Source organism: Parambassis ranga, chromosome 18 (genome assembly GCF_900634625.1).
Source record: "Parambassis ranga chromosome 18, fParRan2.1, whole genome shotgun sequence".
NCBI classification, from domain to species: Eukaryota; Metazoa; Chordata; class Actinopteri; family Ambassidae; genus Parambassis; species Parambassis ranga.
Genome location: NC_041038.1, coordinates 4,244,021 through 4,270,181, shown reverse-complemented (window position 1 = coordinate 4,270,181; position 26,161 = coordinate 4,244,021). Strand labels below are relative to the sequence as shown.

The 26,161-nt window shown below is 41.8% G+C and overlaps 1 protein-coding gene across 5 annotated transcripts; it reads right to left on the bottom strand.

The window, feature by feature from the left end:
- Nucleotides 1-372: 372 nt before the first annotated feature.
- On the bottom strand, nt 373-26,063 carry tbc1d14 (TBC1 domain family, member 14). Of its 5 annotated transcripts, none has more exons than XM_028429084.1 (15): nt 26,028-26,063; nt 25,559-25,798; nt 22,653-23,400; nt 17,764-17,887; nt 10,232-10,356; nt 9,180-9,262; nt 8,964-9,081; nt 7,881-7,987; nt 5,878-5,958; nt 5,696-5,784; nt 5,449-5,520; nt 3,901-4,029; nt 3,526-3,635; nt 2,802-3,060; nt 373-2,725 (listed from the first exon to the last, which is right to left on the bottom strand). In XM_028429084.1, the coding sequence occupies exons 2-15, from the start codon at nt 25,605-25,607 to the stop codon at nt 2,657-2,659; spliced, it is 2,163 nt and encodes a 720-aa protein (XP_028284885.1). In that variant the 5' UTR covers nt 25,608-25,798; nt 26,028-26,063; the 3' UTR covers nt 373-2,656. The 5 variants fall into 5 exon arrangements, with proteins under 5 accessions (XP_028284885.1, XP_028284883.1, XP_028284884.1 ...); XM_028429082.1 differs by having other exon boundaries at nt 25,559-25,725; XM_028429083.1 differs by lacking the exon at nt 26,028-26,063 and having other exon boundaries at nt 25,559-25,982.
- Nucleotides 26,064-26,161: the final 98 nt, after the last annotated feature.

The following is a 26,161-nucleotide window of genomic DNA, read 5'->3' as shown; positions in this document are numbered from 1 at the left end:
ACCTTTATCAAGATTAAATGGTTTGAAAAAAAGGAGGTGTTGAGAAGAGGGAGGGGAGCTGTGGTCAGAAGGGGGCTGACTGAAACTTTCCACTCGGTGAGACTGAAGGTAAACGGAGGAGGAAATGCAGCTGTGGTTGGCTCAGAGATGCAGCTGAAAGCATGACGGTGACAGAAAGAAAGAAAGTGTTCATACCGGCTGTGTGATATATTAGACCAGACAATAAAAGTAAATTACCTTTTTTGTTGTCATCGTTACGTTAGCAAGACTTAAAAATATTTTATTGTAGTGTCATTCTAACAAGTCTACAGGCACAGATGAGTTATGAATGGACTGTTTTTGTCTTCAGTAAAGACACAGAGCAGCTCCTGCTTCAATATGTACAGCTTTTTATTATAATAAAACCATCAGTTATATACAATTCAAGTGAGATACAGTTGCATGGTGACCCTCTGCTGTCTCCATGTATCAGTCCTCTACAGTACACGGGTCTCTTGGGGAAATAAGTCAGACAATGAAAAATAAACAAACAAACAAAAAAAATCCAGCAAATAAACCTGATTAAACAACAGTGTATTACATTATAAATTTAGTTTGATTTTTGTGTAAGCAGGTAGTGTTGGTACTGTCCTGCTGGCAGGGTCAATTTATACCCAGGCCAGCCTTAAAAATGTAACAACTAAAAAGTAACAATCAGATTAACCACACATACGCATGACACTCACACTTCAGCTACAGCACACACACACACACACACACAAAATGATGGAAAAGCGACAACCCGTTTAAACTGTGACTGATGACAGCAGACTGATGGTGAGGCACAACTCAAAAGGCTTACAATGTGCAAAAAGCTTTATTGCAGTCCTGCCGTGTGTTACCACAGCGGAGGGGAAGGGGTGCATTTTAGAAGAGTCGATTAGAGGTACAGATAAAGGCGCTTCCTGTTTATGAAACCCACAACATGCCTTGTACTTCACTCTGTGGTCCATCTCACCTCAGAGATAATATGACAACAGGACACACACACACACACACACACACACACAGCAACAGCAGGACTGATCCACAAACACAACAACTTTAGCCTGTTCCAGTGTAATTTTCCGTCTTCATAGATGTACATTCTGGGCCTGCCCACTGCTGGTCAGGATGGGGTGACACACTAACCACAGTGTGACTGCAGTGTTAGAACAGCAGTACCCACAGAAGCCTGACTGATGACACAATGAGCACCTGCAGACAGGAAGTTAGAGAAAATGAGACCCGAACAACACAACCAATTAGTGGGGTTTGCTTGAGAAAGTGTCCACAGAACAACCATCAACACATTGTTCATTGGTTTTGCTAGGAGATGGCATCTTTTTGAAAATATCGTCCTCTTAACCATACAAAAAAACACACGCTTCATTCAATTCATTGATTTATGCAGGAAACTGTGAATCATTTCATCACGATCACACAGCTGAAACCAAGAGTACATCCTCACAGGATAACGCGGCGCTTGGTCCGAACCAGTAGCAACATTACATAAGCTAGCAGCAATGAGTTTCAATGCATGTCATTAAAGTAATGATACGCCTTGAATTACCTCAGAATCATCATGGTGTGTATTTTAGTAACCTAGTGATGGTCGTGTGCATTAAGAAACAGTAACTGCTCAAGGACTCATTCAGCAATGGTTGGGATGGAGCCAATATGCAAAGTGCAGTGTTACTGTGTAACAAATAGGATATTGTGTAATCAATCAGGACATGTTGGGGAGACTTTCTCCTTCATCGTCACATGGGATGCAGCTCCAATATCTGTCTTCATTAGATTGGACTGAGTCCCGCCTTTCTTTTGATAAATATTAAATAAATTTACGACAGACTTCACACTAACACAATCAAAACACTAGCCAGCTGAAATGTACCTCAAACATGCTAAGCACAGGGGGAGCCCGTGTCCAGTTTCATCCACATAAATACGCTGTAAAACTTTACAGGCAGCTTATGACCTCTTTTCAGAGAGTTAAAATGTCTCATCACATGTAACAATGTCTTCAGGGTGATGTGCATTCGTGTTGTATCTTCATGGATTTTTTTCAGAAGAGTCAAATTCATGGAATTATTCTGAGATAAGTCAAAATAAAGAAGTCGATCTGTGAGAACACAAAGGAATGAACTGAGTGGAAAAAGGTGCTGATACAAAGAGGTTGAGACACACAGAGACAGAGAGGCAGAAGCTAATGTTCCACATATGAAGTCCCATTAAAACAGCCACATTTTAAAGACAAGTTTGCCAACCAAAAACAGTGAGTGCTGACAGCGGAGAATTAAACTCTACATGGAGGATTTGATGCGACTGGTATCGGTGGTTTCCTCTCCTCAGCCTGTATGTGGGAGTGTGTGTTAAAATTCTTCAGCCTCTCTCAGCTACAGTTTCCAGTTCACTGCTGGGCCTCTGAGCAGAGGGGTGCAGGAGCAGGAGGGGTGTTGGGGAGTTAAATAAGGCCTCATATTCCTTTTTCACCCACAGATTCCCTTCCTACCTCCAGGTTCCTGCTCTGGATAAGAGCTCCATAACCACAGCTACCACTAAACGGGCTAATGAAATGTCTCTAAAGATTTCAAGGTACTCCTGGGGGCCAGGGGGATCTGGTCTGCTTCTGATCTCAGCTCAGTGCTTCAGCACCAGGCTGCCTTGCTCCCGATCTCTTCTGTTCTGTCAACGCCTGCAGGACCTGAGGGCATGCAGACAGATACCAGTTTATACATCTACACAAAAAACACACTCTAATGCCGTGACAACCAACCCACCTGCGCCCACTTCCTGTTGCGGCTGGTCATGTGAATGGCGGCGATGTGCTGGAAGAGCTGCTCAGCTGGGATCAGGTCAGGCAGGCGGGTGAGGAACTGAGCCATGTGAATGAAGTCCATGCAGGTGAGGACGTCCTGGTAGAGGCGCAGCAGGCCTAGAGCCGTGCGGAACAGGAACTCCTCACTGTCCCTGCAGAACACATCCCACACGCGGCACGCCAGGTCCAACGGCAGCGACTTACTGTACAGGGTGAAGATCCTGGAGAAACAGACAAACAGGGGGAGGAACGTTGAGTGATTGTTTTCTGATACGTTACATCAACCCATGCAGGGGTTAGGAAACAAGAGAAAAGTGTTCCTGGTCAACTCAATGAAAGAACTATAGTGAACAACAAATGAATATTACAATATATATAATATGTTTTATCTTTTCTTTTATCATGGGTGACCTGAGCCAAAAATAACATTTCTATAATAAATAGGTAGAGACCACTGTGATGTGTGTACAGCCCATCCTGTTTTCTAAGAAAAGAAAAAAGTGTGAGTACATTTGGTGATGCAGACATGTTGCATGTTTTCAGCAGGACGTGGTACAAAGTGCACGCTGCACGTGGGCGGAGGACCATTTTTTTATTTTTTTTTTTTAGGTGCTGTTCCAGCTGTGACATGACATAATGGCACAAAATGAAGAAGACGTGCACACATTAAATAGGTAGAAACTCACCAGTCGATCAAATAAATATCAGGGGTCAAGTTGTTTGTCTTGAAATGTGCAAAGAGCTTTGGTAGATTTTCTTCAAAGAACACTTCAAATGCCGCAAAGTAAGTCAACATCTGTAGAGAGAGGAGAGAAGGTGATCACAAAGAGAAATCCGCACACACAAACCACACTGTGGCTGTCTGGACTGTGAAATGAATGATTCAGCAGATTATTTGGTAGAATGAAATGTTAATAAGGATGTTTTGGCTGCTCAAGGCTGTCTAGAACATTTCTGTAATCAGATGGCACCATAATTGAATGAACTGTAGTGACAACAACAAACTGCGTGCCATGTATTTATTTATAGTCACTGGGGGTGAAGTGTGTGTGTGTACTGACAAGGCTGTGGTCGACCCTGAAGAAGGCCATCTGACAGGGCTTGTTGAGCAGGTTGGCAAAGGCTATGAAGGCATCGGCTGTGTCCAGGTTCAGGATCAGCACTGCTGCGATGAACGACATTCCCTGCACCTAAAAACATGTCAGCTCGTCAGTATAAAACTCACTTTCAGGGGCAGTGAGTAAAACACAAAGCTGAGTAAAGTAGATGCAAAGAGCAAAACAAGAAGACAAGAAGAAGAAAAAAAAACTGCACAGAAAGGTGAATGCACAGTCTGTGTGTGTGTTCTGCAGCTCATGGGTTGGGGTCAGTGCAGGAAGTCATAGTCATACCTCCAATTGTGTAGGGCTGCGGTGAGGAGCAGCAAGATAACCACATCTACAGGCACAGCTTAATATGCAGACTTTTACATTTTAATGTGACAGCACAGTATCACACTGAAAATTTTAAAGAGCAGTCGTCGACACTGGCTTCACAAAGAACAATTACATGCCGGTAGGCTTCGTGGAATTATAGCGAGTGAATAATTTCATAGACAAACCAATGAAATCATATCAAAAATACTGTAGGGTAGCAGTACGGTAAATGTGGGGCTTCAGGTAAAATGTGTGATGAGTCACTGAGGTTCAGGGTTCAAAACTCTCCCTGAGAGGCAGACAAGGGTGAATGGAAAAGAAAATATAGCTGAGGTTGGGTAACTGGGAAATGACACCATTTTGCTATAGGAACACCTTGCCCAAACCCTCCTGTCTCTCTCTCTCTCTGTATCTTTCTGCAGGTCTATCTCCGTCCAGATCAAGATGCTAAATGGCACCCGGCCCTCTGACAAACCCAGTGTCTACTCCTAACACCATGTAGTTTTAGTATAATTCATTTGAACAACATATTAGTTAAAATACATATAAACACAATACATAGTTTCACAGCATTTCTATTATAACAACCCGTCATGTTTGTCCTTGTATGATGTTTATTATGTCTCTCTCTTTCAGCCTCTCTGTCCTGTCTACCTCTTCTTCTCCTCCTCTACCCAGCTGACTGTCAGCAGGAAGGTTCTCCCTTGTGGGCCGGGTCCTGCTCAAGGTTTCTCTTCTGTTAAAGGGAGTTTTTCCTCGCCTGTTGCCATAAAGAAAGCCTTACTGATAAGGAAAGGCTTGCTCACAGTAGACTGTCTTATCTTGTATATCTTATCTTATCTTATAAGTGCTTGCTCAGGGGTCAGGCTCTGGGTTTCTGTAAATCACCTAGAGAAAATGTTGATTGTAAAAGCTGCTATATGAATAAAATTGAACTGAATTAACACTGTGGGTATGGGTGTGTTATGTGGGAGAAAGGTGTGCAGTAACTTAAAGTTCACTTACTATTTCTAGAGCTGTCGCTATACTGTGCGCTGCATTTAGGTGCTGGTGGGAAACTCCATGTCCCACAGTTAACTATATACTCCCACTTAATTAGATACATGCATAAGTCACCGTTACAGAAGTAGAGCTGACTGATAGTGAAATGAGCAGAAACAGATTATAATGCAGTGTTTAGCGTGCAAGACTTACATAGCCAACGTCTGGTCTATAACAAGTATACGCTCCCAGAATGCTGTGCAACACATCGTGATAGGGCCCGCCCTGATGATGAAGAACAAATAAATAATGATGAAGACAATGGAATCAGCAGACTAAAAATAAACACACATACACACACCATTTTACAGGAACTCAGCAGATAGCTATACTATACCTGAAAGAAAGGCTGTGAATATAGAAACACTTTGATAAAATTCAGCAGCTTTCTCTGACTGACCTGCTGGAAGATACACAGTTGGGGGAAGGTTCTGGAGATATCCAACTTGATCAGCTCCAGACTTGACTCCCTGTCTGAAGAACCGATGTCTGAAAAACACGGCAGCACAACAAATGCAGATAAATATGTGATTTTATGCTTTACTATGACCAAACCTGAAGTAGCTTGTGTTGCACCTCTACCTTCAGTTTCAGTATCTGTGGTAGGCGCTGCCGTGGTCTTCCACTTCTCTTTAGCCCGGGACAGACAGATGTTATACAGCTCTGGAGGGACACAGTGCAGTCAATATGAGAGATAGGTGTGGGGGAGGCTGAGGTTAAAAACATGATGACTGGGCTAAAACCACTTGAAAGGTGATTAAATAAAACATTTTACAAGACATTTATTTTGCTGCAGTGCATTGAGTGTATCGGCCTCTGCTCTGTCCTGTGGCTGCCCTCTAGTGATGAGAAGCTGGATAGAAATAACGAGCTTCCTGATATGCACTGTGGCCTTCATCATGTACAGCTAATCTGGAAAGTGAAAATGACATGTTGACACAACTATTCTCATTCTCATCTTGTTCAGGAAATGCCTAAAAAGTATTTTTTAATCTGGTATCTTATAATATTTCTGTAATATTTAACCTTTTATTCATCAGGTCTTGGCTTGACCTATGATTAGATGTATAAATATTAGAACAATGATACGGTTTTTTGTCATCACCATTCAGGAGTTACAGCCATGTTCATATACACACACATTTTTTGTGGCTCATATATAATAGAATGAACAGCTACATTTGTACCTGTTAGATGCTCAGAAGACTGTGAGGTTTTAATGCAAGTGAAGGAGGCCATAAAAACATAAATAAACCCATCACTGAAATAGAAAAGAACTAATCCCGGATTTATACCGCACACGAAAGTGCAGCGTGCTGCTTTACGGACATAATACACCCGTCTGTCTCACAACATCAATTTACACCAGGAGCATTTCAGAAGCGCAGCATTGTGTAGCGCTGCCTCCACACTCTCGTGAGACTCACAAAGTCAGGTAGTAATCTGCCTGTTTATCTGATGGTTAATGTCCTCTCTATGTGTCAGGCTCGGTTACAGAGCAGTTACTGAAAACTCAGTTTACTCCCTCAACACACAGGGCAGCTCCTCACCTTCCCCTCTGAGAACAGCTGCTGCTTCTCTCCCTGCCTTTTCCTTTCTGATGTTGTCCTTATAAAAAGCATGTTCTATCATAGTACATTTCATGTACTTCTAATTACTTGTTACACAGCTGTAAGACTATTGTAGTAGGGAGGGAAAAAACTAGGACAAAGACAGTTATAGTTCAGACGTTCTAAAACAGGCTTTGAGAGCTGGATTAATGAAAGTTGGGCAGTGAAGATCAGCAGGTCAGCTGTCAGCTTTTCAGTAGAATAGATGTATTGCAGTAGTTGGCAAAACTGTACTGATGGTAATCATTTTAGTAGCAAACTTAGAAATGAATTGAAAATACTAAGTGGTAGCATTAGCAGCAGTAATAAGACTGCTTCATTTAACACAGATTACTGTCAGTGATCGGCTACTTAAAAATGATGGACAGCCTTGAAGACCAAACTTTATATTTGTGTGTGTCCTTTTGCATAGGACCATGGTTCCATTTATAGGGATGAGCAGCACAAAGCAGAGTTGGCCAGCTCAGCAGTCAGCAAGTGAGCGCTTATCTGCAAGTAGCCTGAGGGTGCTGAGGAGCACACACACAATGCAGGCACTGCTGATTTAAAGTTGGTGCTCTTTTAGCAAGAGGAGAATGGATCTTCAGTGTGTGTGTGTGATATCACTGTGCAGGCTCATTGAAATGCTGCTCGAGCCTCTTGTACAGAGAGAATCACTAGACCATGCTCCTTCTTAATGGACACACTCTTCCTTCCTCTTCTATCCATCTCAGTGCCACTTATTCAATTAGCAACACTGAGATAAATTGTTACACCCATGTGCGTGTGTGTGTTTGTATTACTCATCTTGTGGGGACATACACAGGTTTACACAGACCAGACAAATTCAAAAAGTAGGTCCCCTTCAGAAATCACTTCTGCCCGAAGATATGGTTTCAGTTTAGACAAGTAGTGTCTCCAGAAAATGCAGGGATCATCACAATTCTCGGAAAAACACACACTCACACACTCAGATGCACAATCACTCCCATGTACCGTGGGTGATGTTGAGCTCGTTTCCCACAGCCAGGCTCCACACTCTGCCTCTGACACTGGGGGGGATGCCTTGCCACCAGAGGTCCCTCACTCGCCGTGAAGTACACCTGCAGCAGGTGGGGTGGGGAGTGGGAAGAAAGACATGAGATGCTGTCTCATAAGTGTGTATATAATGTGCAAAAAAAAACATTTACCAAAAAGTGCCACAAGGTGGCAGTCACGGCTTCAACTGCATTAGTCAATGATTCTACATTAGATGTAGGAAGTGGCTTTTTGGCTTTCTGATCTCATGTGCATGTTTTCACCTGTATTGATGTGGGTAAAGATTAAGCTGTAACCTCAGCACGAGGTCTCACACCTGCGGTGAAGTCATATTTTGGAATACTCCCACCTGCATCAGCAGGAAGGACAGCATATGTATCTGCTCACTGCTGGAGATTCAGCTCAGAATATGGTGCTAAAACACAGTAATTATACTGAGGATGTGTACTTTGAAGGAGACGACGATGAACATTATCCCTTCTGGAGGCCTTCAGGTTGTAATCTTAGTCAGTGATTTATAAGATGACTTGGAGAGAATATGGTGAGATAATAGAGGATGACATCAGTTTATAGCAGCAAATATAGCCCAGACACAATCACCGATAAGAGATCTGGCACTACAACCCTTGTAACAATACAAATGGTTTTAGGAGCTAATAGCTGAGCAGTAAATGTATTTAACTGGTTGAAACTGAAACTGGTTGGTTTTAAACTTATATTCAGATCTAATGTCCTCAAAAAGCCACACATACAAATCAAGAGAGGGTACAAGTTAAGAACCAAAAACTATTTGTTTAAACAGTACTGATTTACATGAAAAGCATTTTAAGAAAACCTAATGCAGAGGCATCTGGAAATGCTTAGTTTTATCTTAAAATCTACAGAGCAGCATGTGATTTGGTGATGCAGACTAATGGAAACAGTGACACATTAATCTACTGTACATCTGCCTCATGACTGGGTCTCTTTTCACAATTTATTCTTCTCTGATTCATTAATCCCCTGTCACATGACCCTTCCAGAAGGAAACATAGTACTCACATTGTACTCCAGTTTGGTAAGATCTCTTGGTTCCAGGTCTGGGCTGCTGAACCAATGCTCTCCTCAAGTTTGCATCGATCCTCCAGCTGCTTCTTTCTCTTCTGAGCTTCTTTCAACTCTGCAAAAACAAAATGATTTAAACCAAAAATGTAGGCAAACTGAAGAGTAATTGAAATTGATTGATATCAGCAGGTATGATGAACTTTTTGACCTCACCTCTCTTCTTGGCCTGGGCCACCATCTCCTCATACTGCTGTCTGTGCTTCTGGGCCTCTTCTGCAGGCTTGGCAGGCAGATTACTGTAACACACACACACACATAAGGAAAATGGGTTAGCAGCTGCATTATTCATGGTTGCAAGTTTGTGGTGGATTAAGAGAAGACGAGGACAGGAAGCTGTCTTCTGGTCATTATAACTAGCTTGTGCTTATAGAGTGAACTCCCTGCACTCTGCAGTGCATATTACACAGCTGCGCATTATCCAGTGACAGCACACCTTATCCTGCTACCAGCATACTTTAAATGGGCCTGTTTACTCTTTGGAAGCAGTGAATGGAGGACATGGTTGATTAGCTCTGTAAATTATGTGGCTCAAGCTGTTGGCAAAAATCAATGTGAGGTTACACAAATTCAATAGGTGTGTTCTTAGTCAAAGTTCTACTTTACAAGCTGCTGATGTGGACTCAGATTTGAGTCCTTACAAAATGTGCGGTGTGTCTAACAATGGCTCTTATTTTAATATGAGATCTCTATTCTATTCTATTCTATTCAGTGGTCCACTGGATGACATGCTGATCATTACTTATTCTGTTGTAATTCCAGACTTTTAGGACTACTTAAACTAGAAGACAGTACAAAGAGTTAGGCATAAGTGTTGACAGAGTTGTCACGCTATTGTTTTCATTGGCTGAGCTGCACATCTGAATGAGATATGAAGCCCAGCATACTGTATATCTGCCTATGTTTATTTTAATAAAATACAGAATGCTAAAAAAAAAACAAGGAAAAAAAGCCAGGCTGAGGGAGGCCATTAAACTTTCAGCAGCTCTTCCCTTTCACCATCTGTGATCCAAAGAATCACACAGTGAGGAGGAAGAATGATGAATGGAGCCTAATCATCTGACACAGGAAGGAAGGCTGATAAAGAGGAAGATGGAGACAGACAGACAACAGATGAGGCTCTCCTGTCTGATAAGAAAACTCCACTGCCAGTGATTGAAAAATACAGGATAGCCTAACAACTCCAAGACAGGTGTGTGTTTACATACGCAGGTCTGTCCTCGAGGATCAGCGCAGTGGTGGAGAGGGGCTCGAAGTCCAGGTTTTTCCTCACACTCTGCCTGGGAGATGTTGGGTTGCCAGGTCCAGCTCTGCCACTCTTTGTTTCATATTCCTTAAAAAATAAGAAATGGGAGAGTGGAGTGAGTCAATGTACTTTTGAGGTCAGTTTGAATAGGCTATATTTGGTTTCGCATTGCTGCTGGCAGTGATGTGTGCACAGCAGTTTGACATGGACTGAATGAAGAATGGAGTGAGGAAATGGGCTGATTAGTGGTTCGAAAAAAGGACTTGTTTATGCACATTAGGTCATGCAGAAACACCAGGAAATGTCTTGACAATCATGTGACAGTGCTTCTATGGCCTCTGAGCAGTTGTCAGCTGGTATCTAATGAGCGTGTGGTTTCTGCTAGACTGCTGAGAGCAACATACAGGTCAGTGGAAGAAAGGAAGGCCATGTGAGTGTCAGTTTAAGGCCACACAACTATCAGCTGACATACAGCTTGTGCGCATGTACAGTATTAGGGCACGAATAGTGCTGGAAAGACCTTTAGAAGTTATGTGCTAGTTAATTAGGAAGCTATTGTAAATAGGGCAAGTGCAATATGAGTGCACACTGCACACACACTCCACTGTGTGTCTAAAATGGCCTCCAGTGTGCATTGAGCTGGTTAATAATGCAGGTTGAGGTTTGAAAGCAATCAGCTTAACACTGGGCGCCACAGGGACATTCACATTGATCAGCACACGAGTGTGTGACTGGATGCATGACCATTGTGATACCGCCCATGTTATTAATCTGGCTTTATGTGGCTGTCTCCATCAGAGCCTGGTTTCCATTGGCCTTGGGGGGCAAATAAAAATAATTGATTCATATTGGATTTGTGCTTAAGGAGGAGAAGAGCAGGTCATCAAAGTGCCAAACATAAATGTGCAGACATGATTTAGCAATGATGGCCATGGCCTTTATTTATGGAGAAAAGTGAAGTTAATCCTTTACAAAATGAAAAAATAGAAAACATGCTTGTGGTTGTAGACAGCACATCAGACATTAGTACTGCTAAACCCTGAAACTGTGAAAACTATTAACCAGTAAGTTGAGCTGTAAGGTTTGTCTTAATGTTTTGCCAAGCTGGGAATACATTCATATCGACTGCACAAACATGAGCGCTGTGGCAAAACTGTCACCTAAATGATATGCTTATTACTTAAATACATCAACTAACAGATGCTAACTACAACTGGGACCATTCTTGAAGCTTTGCTGTAAGTAAGACTAAATAAAAAGTATGTGGAAGCTGCGAATGTCAAAATTGTTAAAGAGTTCAGACATACAGCAGATAGTGGCTGGTTAGCTCTATTTAAAAAAATGTTGTGTAAACTGATAGCATGTAAAGCAAACTTAAAGCAAACACAAAACACAGGAATCACCAGTGTTTACTTGACTGCTTAAACACAGCTGCAAAGCTGCTTAGGTGAAAGAAAACGTAGCAACAGGACTAAAATGTTCTGAATTTATGGGGGAAAACTGCTCTGATGATGGTTTTACCATGGAACCAGCCTCATTTTGTATTTCGCTGCTAACTTTGTCCATATTCTCATCTCATCCAATCTTTGACTGCACTGTGTTAAAGACAACAGTCCTGGAGGCTTGGCTAAATCACAAGTCCAGCTAGCCATTTGCCATTGAACTACCACCAATACGTACACAGCAAGGACAACCCGGTGAGGTATGCTTCTGTTTTGTTTATTATAGTGACAATGTGTACCAAAGGAGCAGCTGCAGGTCAGTAAAACAGGTTAGCCAGACCACTGCAATCTGCAGAGGTGGGGGTGGGGGGGTAACTTGGCATCTGATCAGCAGGAATGCAGCTACAGACAAGGTGAAACACAAGGTGGGGGTAAGAGGTGGTGTCAGTGCAGGAGTGGAAGCAGAATCAGCACAAGCCAACCAAACCAAAAACTGGCTCCAGAAGAAAATCAATCCATACAGATCATCATGTTAAAATATACAACAGTTTTAAGAACATTAAGCATAAAGTTATGTATAATGGAGGGTGTTACAGCTTTGACTGACAGGTGTTGCAGCTCACTGGCAGTCTTCCCTGCCTTTGCTTATGCTCCACCTCCTAATCAGAGTCAGGCACTGCCAAAATGGCAATCCTAGGAGCCACCACACTGAGCTTCAAAGCCATTTAGGAAACATATGGATAAGATCACAGAGGGTTCCTCCATCTTTAACATTCTATGCTACGGATACATCTACTGACACAGCACTTTAAGTACCGTAAGTGTACAACCAATCAGGGCACACAGCACCATGTGACTGTTGACTCCATCCTCCTTCATGTGGCAGGACAAAGACAAATTTTTATTACAGCTGCCCACACAAAGCAGAAAATGTTCATTCCTCTGAGATTTGACAGAAGACAGATAGAAAGAAACCTGTTCCCTCACAGAAGGTATCTATTCATAGCAGGCTTTAGCTGGAATAACAACTGTATCCCATGATAACCTGCCACCAGGGCAACCTGCTTTGTCACGCTGGCTTTCAGTGAAGTTCTCAAATTTCCTAGTAGTGATGTAAGAGCTCTCTGGGTGCCTGGCTACACTGCCTGTCTGGCTGGCTGGCGTTCATGCTGGCTGCTGCTGGCCTTTAAAGCTTAAACCTATAGATAATAGGAAGACGTGCTTTGGAGACGAGAGCAGCTGGTTTTTCTTTACAGCTGATCTGTTAACAGCATCACATCATGTGGTCCAACAAAAAACTGTATTACTATGTTGCCATGGATTATTGCCTACCATATGTGTCATATCATGAAAACATCACAAGCTTCTAAAAAATTAACTCACTCGAAGCTGCCAGAGGCAAATCCTAACAAGCAGAGAACAGGGTGTGAGTCACACGGCTTCTGTGCTGTTGATAGCAGGTAGGAGTGTTTGTTTACAGGATAATGTTGCTGAAATATTAATCACGATTCCAGTGAAGTTTTACTTTAAATGCAACAATATGACTAAAACAGCAGCACTTTAAAGGGCTATTCAACCAATTTTACACACAGAAGATCACTGGAGAACCACCCAGCAGCTTGATAGTGATGGCATCACCATGATGTCATCAATGCTTGAGCTTGATGAACTCTGATACAACCTAGACAAACTAGATTAGCAGGCAGGCGGGGCTAACGAGAGAGCATGATGGGAAATGTAGGATAGTGTGTCCATCTTTGCTGCTTTAATTCTAAACATTCTTTAGACTTGGTTTGTGTGCAGGCAGACTATGCAGACCTGTAGAAGCTTATCCATGTTTTCTCCATGCTTTATAATGTAACATTACTTTAATTTGCCAGTGTCACATGCATCATTTCATGTTGTTTTCAAGTAACAGATACATAGTGCGGCCTGACATTTTAACAACCGGCATTATAACACAGCATGTTTCTGATTCCTAAGTCTGTCATGTAAATTTAGTGGAGGTCGAAAAGTAGGACCAACATTTCTGACTCTTTGTTTGTCTGGTTCAACATCTCTAATCGCACAGTGTTGTCTTTAGATTATCTTGAAAGCACATTTTAAATCAGATTATGTCTGATCCCTTTTATTTGACTTAAAGTGTTTTCATTATGCTAATGCATTTAAAGTCAAGAGCAATTAAAATTGTCACTTTATTTTGATTTAAATGCACCTTTGAAATTACCCTCACCTTACTTTAAGCTTGACTATTTACATTATAACACCTGACACCAGCACGAAACCTGATACTAAACTGCTGAGGTAATTGTAATTCTCTGAATCTGCATATGTATTTTGTGGCACAAAGCAGCTCAAACTAGTAACTGGATTACAGTTACCGCAGGAGGTCTGAGGAGGGGTATGCTATAAGGGATGTAATGATTGGGCAGCTTGAAGACAAAAATGAAAAAATATACACAATCCAGACAAACTTATGGAACTTATGAACACTGACATCACAATTCTGTTTTACAGCAAAGCAGACATAAACACAAGACCTGAAGAATCTGCTGTCAAATGAGCTCTGTGTCTCTTTAACTGCATCAGTGAAAACAGCAGGAGGAAATCCCACGACACGCTTCCAAAATCCAAAACAGAAAAAGACATGTCACACTGCTACACGTGCTTCTGTTGTACCAAGGTGAAGGCTACACCTCAGGTCCCATGCTAAGAATATTCTAGCTGGAAGCTTGTCCATGTACACATCCTGAAAACCAGACATTTATCTTTCTACACCCAGACATTCTGACAATCACCCCCCCCTGCTCCCCACCATGAAGGACAGAGCTGAAAGAGGCTTTTATGTGTAACCTGAGCCATCCTCTTCCTCTGCTGCCTCTCTTTCAAAGCTTTGACTAGCAATGCCCTCTGATTCTGCCAGACAAGGAGAGAGACAGCGGGTCACCACGCTTAGCCGTTTGTCCTCACCATGTAACTGTTCACTCACCATGAACGCTGCGGATCCTTTCAGGCGGCCAGTCCTCCGGTGTTTCCAAAACCCTAGCCTAGCATCGCTGCTGCTCCTTAGGGCTCACTCCTGGCAACAGGACACCCAGGAGGTGAAAAAGGAGGGCAGAGGGACAGTCAAGCTGTCGATGGAGGGACACACCCCGCATTGCAAAGGATGCAGCAGCAGGAGCATGTTGCCCTGTCTTCCTCCCCCTCTCTCTCACTCTCTCTCTCTCTGTGCAGTGACGCTACACCGATCCACTCTGCATCGGGTCTATTGCTGCTGCTACTGCTGCGTGTGTGTCAGCAAATCAGCACCGCCGTGTGTTGTTAGTCACCGTCGCTGCATTGAGAACAGCTCTGCGCTCAGCTGTGCCTTGACAGTCATTCTAATCAACCCCAGAGTAATAGATAAGGTTTCACCTACTCAAATCCTCTGTTCTCTTAATCCAGACAGGACTGAATGAGCAGCTAAAGCTAAAAACTTGTGACAAATTCAATATCTTGCACTTTTTCTAACTGATTGTCTCTCTCTATAAATAGATGTAATGCCTAGAAACCCAAACATTTATTCAGTAGTCTTTCCATGAGTCAGCTACTTCAAAATGATAACCAGCTTGGCTGATATGAACACAGGACATTGTGAAATGACACAATATTTTGATGCCATTTTTCATTTCAGACTCCTTTGTTAATGTTGGAGTGCTTGCTATATGATGTTACAGTACACTCACTTATTATGTACTCATATGAGTGTTTTGTAGTGAAGTATGTTGTGTATTCCTAGAGCTGCTAAAAGTGTGCAGCAGGTATGACATCCCTAGTTCTGCAGTGGATACGCAACACTGCATTTAGGCATTGGTTCAGATATTAAGCCATCAATGTGCCAAACAAGTTCCTTTATTTGTAAATACTGGAAATGACCATATTTAAACGCTTTTGACATCCTATTCTATGGGAAGCCAAATGGCAGCAAACATCCAATATTATACATCCCTTATGAGCACCAAACATTAATTATGAGAAGCTTTTGTACGTTCACTAAACCACAACTTCAAAATTACCTTTGAATCCCTTATTTATTAAAGTCTAGTAGGGCCTCAGTGACTTCAAATTAAAAGTCCTGCTGGGATATTTCAATTCAGCCCCAGGCTCTCATCGCAGTAACACAGACAAAGTGATTTAGATGCTCAGCAGGTTACAGAACAATTCACTGTGACCAGACATTGTACTGAGACTTACGGTGCGGTGGAGCACTGTGTCCCCAGATTCACTGCAGTGCAAAGTGGTGTAAATTATAGTATAAAACTAGGTTCACGGCTTTGCTCTGAAAGGGGAGAAAGCTGGTAGTGGAAAGAGCACATCGTGTGCCATACCAGCTGAACACTAACATAGGCAAATAAAGCATTCAACGCACACCCACGGAGTTCAGTAACTCCACCTTCAAACGCCAGCAGCAGGACAAAAGCTCGAAATCCTAGACTTGTTAGTCGATTCCTCAGGTCCAGTGTAAAGTTACAACCACAGACAAGAGGGACAGCGGATATTAAACGTGTGTGCACATGCACCTTATTTCACACCACAACAGGACAATCGACATTTAAAGCAAATGTGTGACATGGGATGATATATAAACTGTACAAGCTGCACATTAACAGGCCTTTCATCCACAATGAATAACAGAGGAGAGCGCCACCTCCCTGTTGTCAGATGCAGGGTAAATGGAAGGACAATAACAGGTTTCTCATGGCTCTAATTACATGCTGCCATCTTGTTCTGTGGCATATTTTCCCAGTAGAGAGCAGCCCTGCTCTTTAATTGGGTCTGAGACACTTTCCTGTCTGCCTTTAGAATGTGGCTACAAGCTAGCTTTCCCTTCAGCTAGCACTGAAGTTGTGGTTTGATGGAACCTTGTTCAGCACCACCAATACAGCTGCATACAAAAAAGGCTTTAAATTAACCCTGTTTTTTATATTAGCATTACAATGCTACATGCAGCATCTTCACCTCTGACTGACTCACCTCTGTGTTTATTAAACCGCAGTAGGTTAAATTGATTCACAGTAAACATACGAGTGAAAAGGCTGTCACACAAAAAAAACATGTGGCTGTGTGCTCCAAGGTTAAACATGTTGGGTCAACATTCTGCACTGTTCTCTTTATTATGCATCTGTGCACGGCTGAAACCAAACAGTGAGTGGGTGTTTGCTTTACAGTATGTAATGTGTCCTAAATATAGCTGCTGAACCCTAATGTCACTGATTGGGTGTGTTTCAGTGCACTGTGCTTCCAGTGCTCAATAACCAACTGTACTCACTAACAGTAAGGTCTTCGTGTACTATTCTCCTTTTATGTTCCAATAAGTCATCTATCTTGAAAAGGCATGATAATGTTAATCTTTATTGTCCAATGATACAGTGATAATCTATGCTATAAAATGCACAGCCGATCCCAAAGCTAGTAGCTACTGTACTAACAGCTGCTCTGTCACCTAAATGATCTAAAAGCACAGTGTTCAGGTTAAGCCTGCACAGCCTAAATAGAGCTGATGCTGGGTAATACTGTTGTTTCTTAGTAGAGTGCAGATGGTTTAAATGTGTGTCAGGCAGCTGCGCATTTTGACTGATCCTGAGGTCACAGGATTTACTGCAACAACATAAACCACAGCTGACAGGTTATATCAAAGCCTGAAAAACCACAGTGAAGTGTTTCCACAATCTGGCCGATCGCACAGTTTGTTAACAATGGTACACGTGTCAATAGACAGCACTGATTTAATCAAAATTGACACTAGAATTTTTGTGTTGGATTCAAAGTTAGACCTACAGAAGTCATTCTTTATACACTGCTGTGTTGTACAAAGTCAGGAAGGATATGTCCTCTGTGACCGTCTCCAACAAAACGCACAGACAAACAAACCCACTGTTGGTTCATGGAAGATTAGCTTATCTACAATAAGAAAGACGCCACTGAACTGTTCTTCAGAAGTATTTGTTTCAATAGCATGATACATTTTGTTTATGGTGTATTTTTTACAGCAATATTTCTGCAAAAATTCTACCTTTTGTATTTTCTTAGGGTCCTTGATGGGGCCTTCCCGCAGCGGGACTTTGCCAAACAGCTTCCACCCAGGATCCTTCTGCTCCACTGGCCGACTGTCTTTTACCCTCCTCGCAAATAGGCTCCTGAGAGGAGAGACAGGAGAGAGGGAATTAGACCTGAGGATAAGAAATGGTAACACAAGCTATTGATGCAGTTTGGTTGTGGGCCACTACTAGGGCCCCTAAAGCCAAAAAAGTGTGTTCTTTCTGCTCCTTGAGATAAGCCCTTGAATGGCACGAGTGGATTTAGGAACAATGGCCTATAGGCCACACAGGGAGTGCTTTAACAACCTGTGTGCCATAATGTGAGCTGGCAATGGTCACAAGACTAGACAGAGTATTTACCACTAGACTGTTTTCTCTGCAGTCAAAAAACAAACATCGCCAGATTGTTAGAATGGCAGAGATCACAATCTGCATCCACCTGGAGTTTAAATACCACATTCAGCTGGGTTCACTCTGCCATTTAGCCTGCTATTCTTTCTATTCACCATCAGTGAGGTGTTGTCGCACAGCTGTTAGTGGGGGCTTTATTTAAAGCCTGAAGAGAGCCTAGCTGTGAAAAGACAGGAATAAACTAGTCATATAAAAGCCTCCAGTCAAGGCTACATTACATGCACTATAAAGGGCTGTAACATGTGTATCGTGCCGTTTGCATTTCATCCAGAGATCATTCACTTTGGCAGCTGCATTATGTAACACCTCTGACTCATCAATAAATAGAGAAATATTAACTGGATTTATTATTAGGAAGCCTTGGCACTAAACCTGTGTGTGTTGAAATCCCAGAGGATCTGAGAGGTAGAAAAGAGGTTTGAACACACAAGTTGGTTCAAATGCATCAATCTGACCTCTGACCTGCTGACTGCTGCACAGCCTGACCCAAGCCTTGTGATTTGTCTCCAGGGTGGTGATGACAGGGAGCGTGCTGATGAACACAGAGCAGATACCACTCACAGTTTGCTGTGTGTTGCTGCATGCTGCTGTGTTTCTTTCAGAGGAGACATGTGGCTTCCTGCTTCCCTTCATAATTTCCTAATTAACACAGATGTGCTCCACAGGAAAAAAAAAATCACAGTAACAACAAGAACAATGTTGTAACGTGATTATGCTCACCACGTATATGTAAGTATTACAGAAGTTGGTAATAATATACTCCTTTCACATTGCCAGTAGACTTATAAGCCTTTCTGTCTTTTTCTTTTGTATGTGGTCATATATAAGCTGTTATAAAACCTATACTGAAACTGACAGAACCACTGTTTAAGCTGTGTAAACGATACTAGCAAATAAAGCAGCATGGAGGCCAGTAACTATGTTATAGCTTGTATTTTGTTTTATGCGTAGTTGTAAAAGGGGTTAAAACTGCATCTGATCTGCAGTCATGGAAAACATGCTATGCAGCTAGCTAGCCAGCCTGAAGGAGATGTAAATGACACACAAGCTGTATGCAGGCTGGCTGTAGACAAAAGATAAAAATCAAGAGTCCTTCCTGCCTGCCGATCAGTCAAACATCCTGACCAGCAGTTCACAGCCAGCCTAAAAAACTAGATAAACACCAACTACATTTCACCAATGTTTCAGTCGCCAACCAAATCACATTTAACATGCACTAAATCTCTGTGTTCATCTGACTGTATTTACTATAATGCCTCCCTCAAAGCAGTTTCACGTCAGCTCTGCATATTTTCCACTCTGCTAACTGATACTGCAGTACACAAAGGTAAATGATAGGAGCAAAAGGTATTTCCTCATTCTGTGGTGACTTAAGGGCTTAATAAAGAACCTGAAAGGCAACATCAGAACATTAAAGATCTTATAATAATCTCATCTTTTCCAGCACCGAATGAAAACCAGGACACTCCTGTTTTTCTAAGAATTTCTCATATCTTAGAAAGATATCCACCAGAAGTGAGGCGCCACAAACTTGCAGGACAACATTTGACACGTGTAGCGGAAGCTGTCATTTGAATATTTACTGTTATTAAAGCCAACCAGCCCCCCTGCACAAAGAGGAAAGAATGAAGGAAGATGAGCTTTCACTTCACTGAAATTGGATCCAAAAGATGCCAGCGAGGAATTCTGACAATAAAACCAGACAAGAGTTGAGGAACAGTGTTATCTCTGGGTGGAAGAAGTGTTACTTGGGAGTGGTGAACTTGAGTGACCCTGTGCGGTATTATAAAACAATACCATAAAGATCAAAGTGCACAGTCAAGCCTTTAAAAAGATGATCTTAAATAAGACCATACTTTGGACAGTTTAAGGGAACACTGTCTCTTCAGGTTTCATGTATGCCATCAAACATCAACAAAGTAAGGGCATGATTTGCATTCACTTCAAGCCAAATGTGAGTTCAACGTGACAGCTGAATGGCTGTGTCTACGGTCGAGCGCTCAAGTGGAACAGCCTGAAAGTCCAAGAGGAGAGCTAGCAGAGCTGAGGCTTCGCACTGCACAGGTTTCTGGTCCAGATTTCAAAGAACTGCTGTTCAGTCCTCATGTCTGCAAATAGGGTGATAAGGTGCCCCACTGGTTGATATGCTTGAGGTGACAATGAGGACACCTAGAATGGAAATACCAAACAAGCCAGAACACGACGATGGAAAGCAGAGCACACGCAGATTTGTTTCCCCACTATAAAAGACATTAATGAGCAAGACAGTCACATTACTCACCAAATAAACTTAAAATATATAAATATGCTTCAAAAGGCCAAAGGTTATCCTACCTGTCGATGTACAGGAGAAGTGATGGGGTTGCCATGCTGTCACCTCAAAACAAAAAGCACAGAAACAGGCACACAGAGGCCAAGCTCCCAGACAAGGACAACAGAAGAGCAAAAACGTCTGAGTGAAGCTAAAGCTCTCCTTCAGTCAAGAGTCAAGCCCAGGGTGTCCATGGGTTTAGTTACAGAGTCTAAAGAAGTTCCAGACAGGCACTCTGTTGAGGCAGAGTGTGAAGAAACAGGCAGAATGCCTCCCTTCTCATTGAGAAACCTGACTGAAACAAATGGGAGGGGTGTGAGGAGTGGCAGACTGAAGGGAATGAGTGACTTCTCCATGGGAGGGGGGAGAGATAACAGAACAGTTAAGGGAGGGACTGCCTCTTAACACAAACTACGGCACAAAACGGATTAATCAATCAAAATCAATTACCGTACTCTAACAACAGTGTGACTATCAGCAGAGCAGTGGAGCAGTTTAGGCTGTAAACACAATCATGTTCTGTTCATTGTATGTCTGTTACGCCATGTCTGTCATGTAAATTTAGCCTTACTTTAGTTTACTTAATTTTATTTTAGTTTTTATCTTATTGCATGTTAATTATTATATGTTCTTTGTATGCACCAATCACTAAGGCAAATTCCTAGTAATGTGAACCCCCTTCACTTACATGGCAATAAACATGATTCTGATTCTGATTCTGATGTTCATCACATCTCTACATTAGAAAAGCAGCAAGCCAGCTATAATTTGTTTGCATGTAAAACAGCTGATATATTAAAATGAGGACCTATGGTAATTTGATGATATTTAGTAAACAACTTATTACCATCTCATTTTTAATTTGCATCCCAACTTTATGCATTAATTTTACAATTTAAACATATTAATATTTAATTATGACAAAATGTAGCCCTGCAAAAAGCACTGTTTTCATTGCCCAGCTTAGTGACTGATAATCAGGCTTTAATTACAAGTTTTACAGCCCAGTGCAAGGTCTTAAAACCGCAAGGAAAACCTTGAACTTTGCTCGGTCACATACACACACAAAAGTGTCATAAAACAACTCAGCAGGTGCCAGGTTACAGCTGTGAATTTTCCTCCAGCTGCCAGGTCCGAAAAAAAAGTAAAAAAAAGAAAGTCTGGTTGGGTGGTGTGAAATCCCCTTCCATGTTACGGTAACTCCAGGAAATCTCAGGGTGAGAACAGAAAGTGGAATGTGGCGAAGCAGTGAGAGTGAAAGGTCGGCCTCATTGTGTTTCTAATGGATACATGTGAGTGTAAAATGTTGCTGAATTTAAATTCATCTGAGCTTCTTTATCTGCATCATGCTCTTGTCCTGTTAGTAAAAATCAGTAGCTGGACACAACATAGCTGTCTGTCATATACAAGTAACTACCTAAAAGGGAAGAAACACCACACCTCTACTCATACGATTGAAGAAATAGGAAGTAAGCCTTTACATATAATAGCAACAGTTTCCCCTTTTCAACAATAAGTAATATCCAATATGAACATGTAGGGCTGCATTGTTCTCTTAAAGGTAGGGTAGGAGATTTCATTCTGATGCACTTTTTGTTAAATTAGTGTAACTTCTCTTTACAATCCGATAGCAACCGATTAGTTCGGCAGTTTCGGTTTAAAACAAATAATATTAATAATCTGTGGAAGCTATAAAACGCTAAAAACATCAGCCAATCCTGCGAGGCGCCCCTGCGTATAGTTGGCTGGTTGTCACTCTCTTCCTGCTCTGCGTGCATCAGAGAGGTGTGTGCATGATGGCCAAAGTCACAGACTGGTTGGGAGGCGAACTCCGAGAGAAAGGGGCGTGTGTTTACTTTCAAAATCTGGCTGACTAACTGAGTTTTCAAAATCTCCTACCCTACCTTTAAGGAAATCTATCAAGACAAGGTGCCAATACTGGAAAAAATGAACTAGTCTTCTTTGGAAAAAAAAATAATTAAAAATAGCTCCTTGTGTCTAAAAAAACTGCAGTGACAAGGGACATGCTTTGGGCAAGTAGAATTATGCAAGACTAGTAAACTTCTGCTTGGCCTTAAGTAGTGAGTGTGTGATGAGAGGAAGTACAGAATGTGCAATCATTTCAGTTTTGTGTGAACTTACCTGGCAAATAAGCTTGCAAGTGGCCCCAGTTTTTTTTGCCTCACGTCCTCCTCCTGTTGCAGGCGTGCAGGATTCCATAAGTCTCTAGGGTTTCCCAGTGGCGATGACAGAGTTACATCCGAAAAGTGAGCGCTGCAGCTGTCATCTGTCTCCAAAGTGACAATGGCGCTAGAGTCAGAGGTGACGGTGAAATCCAAAATGTCCTCATTAGAGACTGAGAGCTCCGTGCTCATGCTAGACACGCTGCACACAGAGATGTCGTCGCTCCGGTTTAAGGGTCCACCCCCGACACCCATCCCTGTAGTGGCGGATAATCTGAGGGCAGGACTAAAGAGGCGGATGGAGTCGTAGCCACTACGCGGAAAGGTAGAGGATTTGCGAACTGCATTGTTGTCAGAGGTGTTATCGTCCAAAGCTAAAGTGGCAGGAGAGTTGCGTGTGGAGTCCAGAACGATGCCGCCATCGCCCTGCTGTTGGTGGTTGTTGAGGATGGGCTCTGGAGGGTTGATCTCCAGAGTGGGTATACCTGAGTCCTGAGAGGTCAAGCTGTTGCTGTCAGTGTCCAGGTCTGTGTAACTTTTCTGTGGGCTGCTATAGTAGATGGGGGTGGAGGAGCATGACGGCCTGTAAGTGGGCAGGACGGTCTCAATGTGTGGGGCTGAGCTGGGCTCATGGCAGCAGTGGTTTGTGTGATCGTGGAGGTCTTTGACAACAGAGCCATTCTCCACTATGGCTCCTCCAGACACACCTTAAAAAAAAAACATTTTATTTAAAAGTACAGTGTGAAGTTTTCAACCTGTTAGCAGCTGCACCAGACATGCAGCACTAAACTAATGATATTTATGGGGACAAACATCTTAGCCTGAATTGTAATTGATTGCAAAAGTAAATGTAATTTATTGTACATTTTCTGCCCCACATATAAATTTAATGCTATAAGTATATCTAAAAACAAACAAACAAAACAAAGTTCTTGAAAAGTCTTAACATTACAGTTGGAAATTAGGGGATTTTTTAAAAGTCTGTATGTACTTAGCACCACATTTAACCTCATCACAAGGAAACAGGAAATGCCTTGCACACATAGTGAGAAGGTATGGAACACTGTAGAGTCTGGATGCTTAATATAACATGCTAATTCTGTGCTAAAATACCATCACTATGTGATTGTTTTGTGTAAACTGTGTACCATTTGTCACATTACAAGTCTAAAAAAAACAATATACTTACATTACATGTAATGTAAAAATTATATTTATTTATTCATTTACATGCTTTAGTTGGTTTATGATTTGGACAAACTACAGCCCCATTCACAAGCCTATTGCAGAGCTGTTATGTAATGCTCTACTACAACTAAGCTGAATGCATCCACTTTAGCAAATTGAGTATCCGCTAACTTTTTGTAGGCATGTGTCTAAGTATACAGTGACATCTACGTTATTATTTTTATAATTTTTTTTTTGTTTTAAATATCTTGTGATTACAAGATGCAGGCTCCCCAATGAACGTGCACCTAATCAAAAAATTAGCAATTATTTAATTATGAAGCAGGACATTAAACTGCAAAAAAAAGAATGCAGATCCTGTAAACAATGGAAAAACAAATCTACACAATGATATAAAATCTATTAAACACAATATTATTAAAGGTCTTTTTTTAATTGACCAGGACACTGGATACTTGGGTGCAGAAGACATGATAGGTGGAAAACTAATCCCACGGTACCTAGGCTGTAACCGGAGTCTGCAATGTAATGCGAACAGCAGGGGCTACGTCATGTTTTAACACCAGCTGGGAAGCTACTCTAAAACTAGTTTGTCTAAGCTGCATTAAAAGAGACATTTCATGTATGACACCTCACCGCACAAACAGTCAGCTGCTTTCCAAATGATTGAAAACCTAATTCTTACTCAAGCACTAAACCCTGACCTGCAGGTAGTCATGTGAAGCTGGCAGACTTTGACCCAAAACACAAGCAACAGGTTGTTCCTGCACCACTGTGGACATAATCTACAACCAGGGCTCACCAATAAACCTCACAATGCTTACAAACCTGTTTTTTTATTATTATTATTATCAGTATATTCTGCTAAACACATGACTAAAGTTTTAATGCGTGTTATAACATGAACAACACAGCAGTCTTTGCTGTTCATTCTACTGCAACACCCATTTTAATAAGCACACAAATCTTTGCTCTGCAAGTCATAATATTACTACAATACTACTTTCATTTTCAAGTGGGAAACACCACCTAGACACTCATGCTAAATACAGAACTTAGTATAATAGTGAGTGCTATATATATATATATATATATAGCACTCACTATTTTTTATTATATATATATATATATATATATATATATATATATATATATATATATATATATATATATGAAAGAACATTTGGAATGTGTATATATACATACATTCCAAATGTTCTTTCATATGTGGCTTTTAGTATTTTATCTATGTGTAAATTAAAGTCCTGCTTTATTAACTCTGGGGTTAAAAGTTTAAATTTAATCATTTCCACTGGCTTTTGATCCTTCAAATGTATGTCAAACCACGTCCTGGCTCAACAGACCTACAGCTTAGAACTGTTCATACGAGTCAAGCTAAGGTTAAAAGTTTACATTTTCTCCCAGTAAGTGGTGTCTTGTAAATTAAATGTAGGCCGAATTGAACAATAGCTTTAAATAATTCAGGAAATCTAACTTATAATGGTGTCATAACTCTGAAAATGCAGAGTGCGTCAGAAGAAGTTTAATTTGAACTTTTTTTAACGTAGTTTGGCGTGACCTGTAAAGTCACCAGTAAGGACAGGTCTTACTCCGCAAGGGTCAAAGTGAGCATTTTATGTGAGTTAACCGTGAGGAGAACATTTCACAGTAACCTACCACAGCGGCTGTCTCTCCGGTCCTGGTCGTGGTTGGTCGTGTTCGCCATGCGGCCGGTTGATGCTACAGGTGGGTGGCAGGTATTCGCTGGCCGGAGTGGTCCATAATGATGCTGTGACTACTGCTGCTGCTGCACCACCATCACCTCCCTGCCTCGGCGCAGCTTACTGCACACAGACAGCACCAGCGGAGGGTGTTCATTTGTTTCTCACATCCATTCGGCTCGAAGAGGAGAGTCGGCTGCACACACACACACCACTTGCTCGCCAAGTGCACTTGCTACAGACGCCAACTCACTAAATTCACCAGCGCTTCCTCAAGTGGAACCGAATGAAGTTATAACAAGCAAGATACGTTAGTTTTCATTTTTACTGTATAACAGCGGAAGAACACACACTTCTCGAATGTTCAGTGGTTTGTAACACAAGCTTATTTTACAAGTTTATCCTTAATGGTTAACATTTCGTACCTGTGTCGATGCTTCCGCGGCCATTTTAAAACAAACTTGTAGAGAGAGTGCCGTGTAATCGAGTCAAGAACGTTCCCCTTCGATAGATTCACCTGTCTGGACCTGAAGGCATTATTAATCGACCGCACATTTAC

Bases quoted from the DNA above. Each gene is read 5' to 3' on its own strand.
- tbc1d14 (XM_028429084.1), bottom strand. From the start codon at position 25,607: ATGGCGAACACGACCAACCACGACCAGGACCGGAGAGACAGCCGCTGT. The intron at 4,030-5,448 runs GTAAGTCTTGCA...ACATGTTTTTAG, and splicing joins ATAGACCAGACGTTGGCTAT to GTGCAGGGAATGTCGTTCAT. The intron at 3,636-3,900 runs GTCAGTACACAC...CTCTCTCTACAG, and splicing joins TCAGGGTCGACCACAGCCTT to ATGTTGACTTACTTTGCGGC.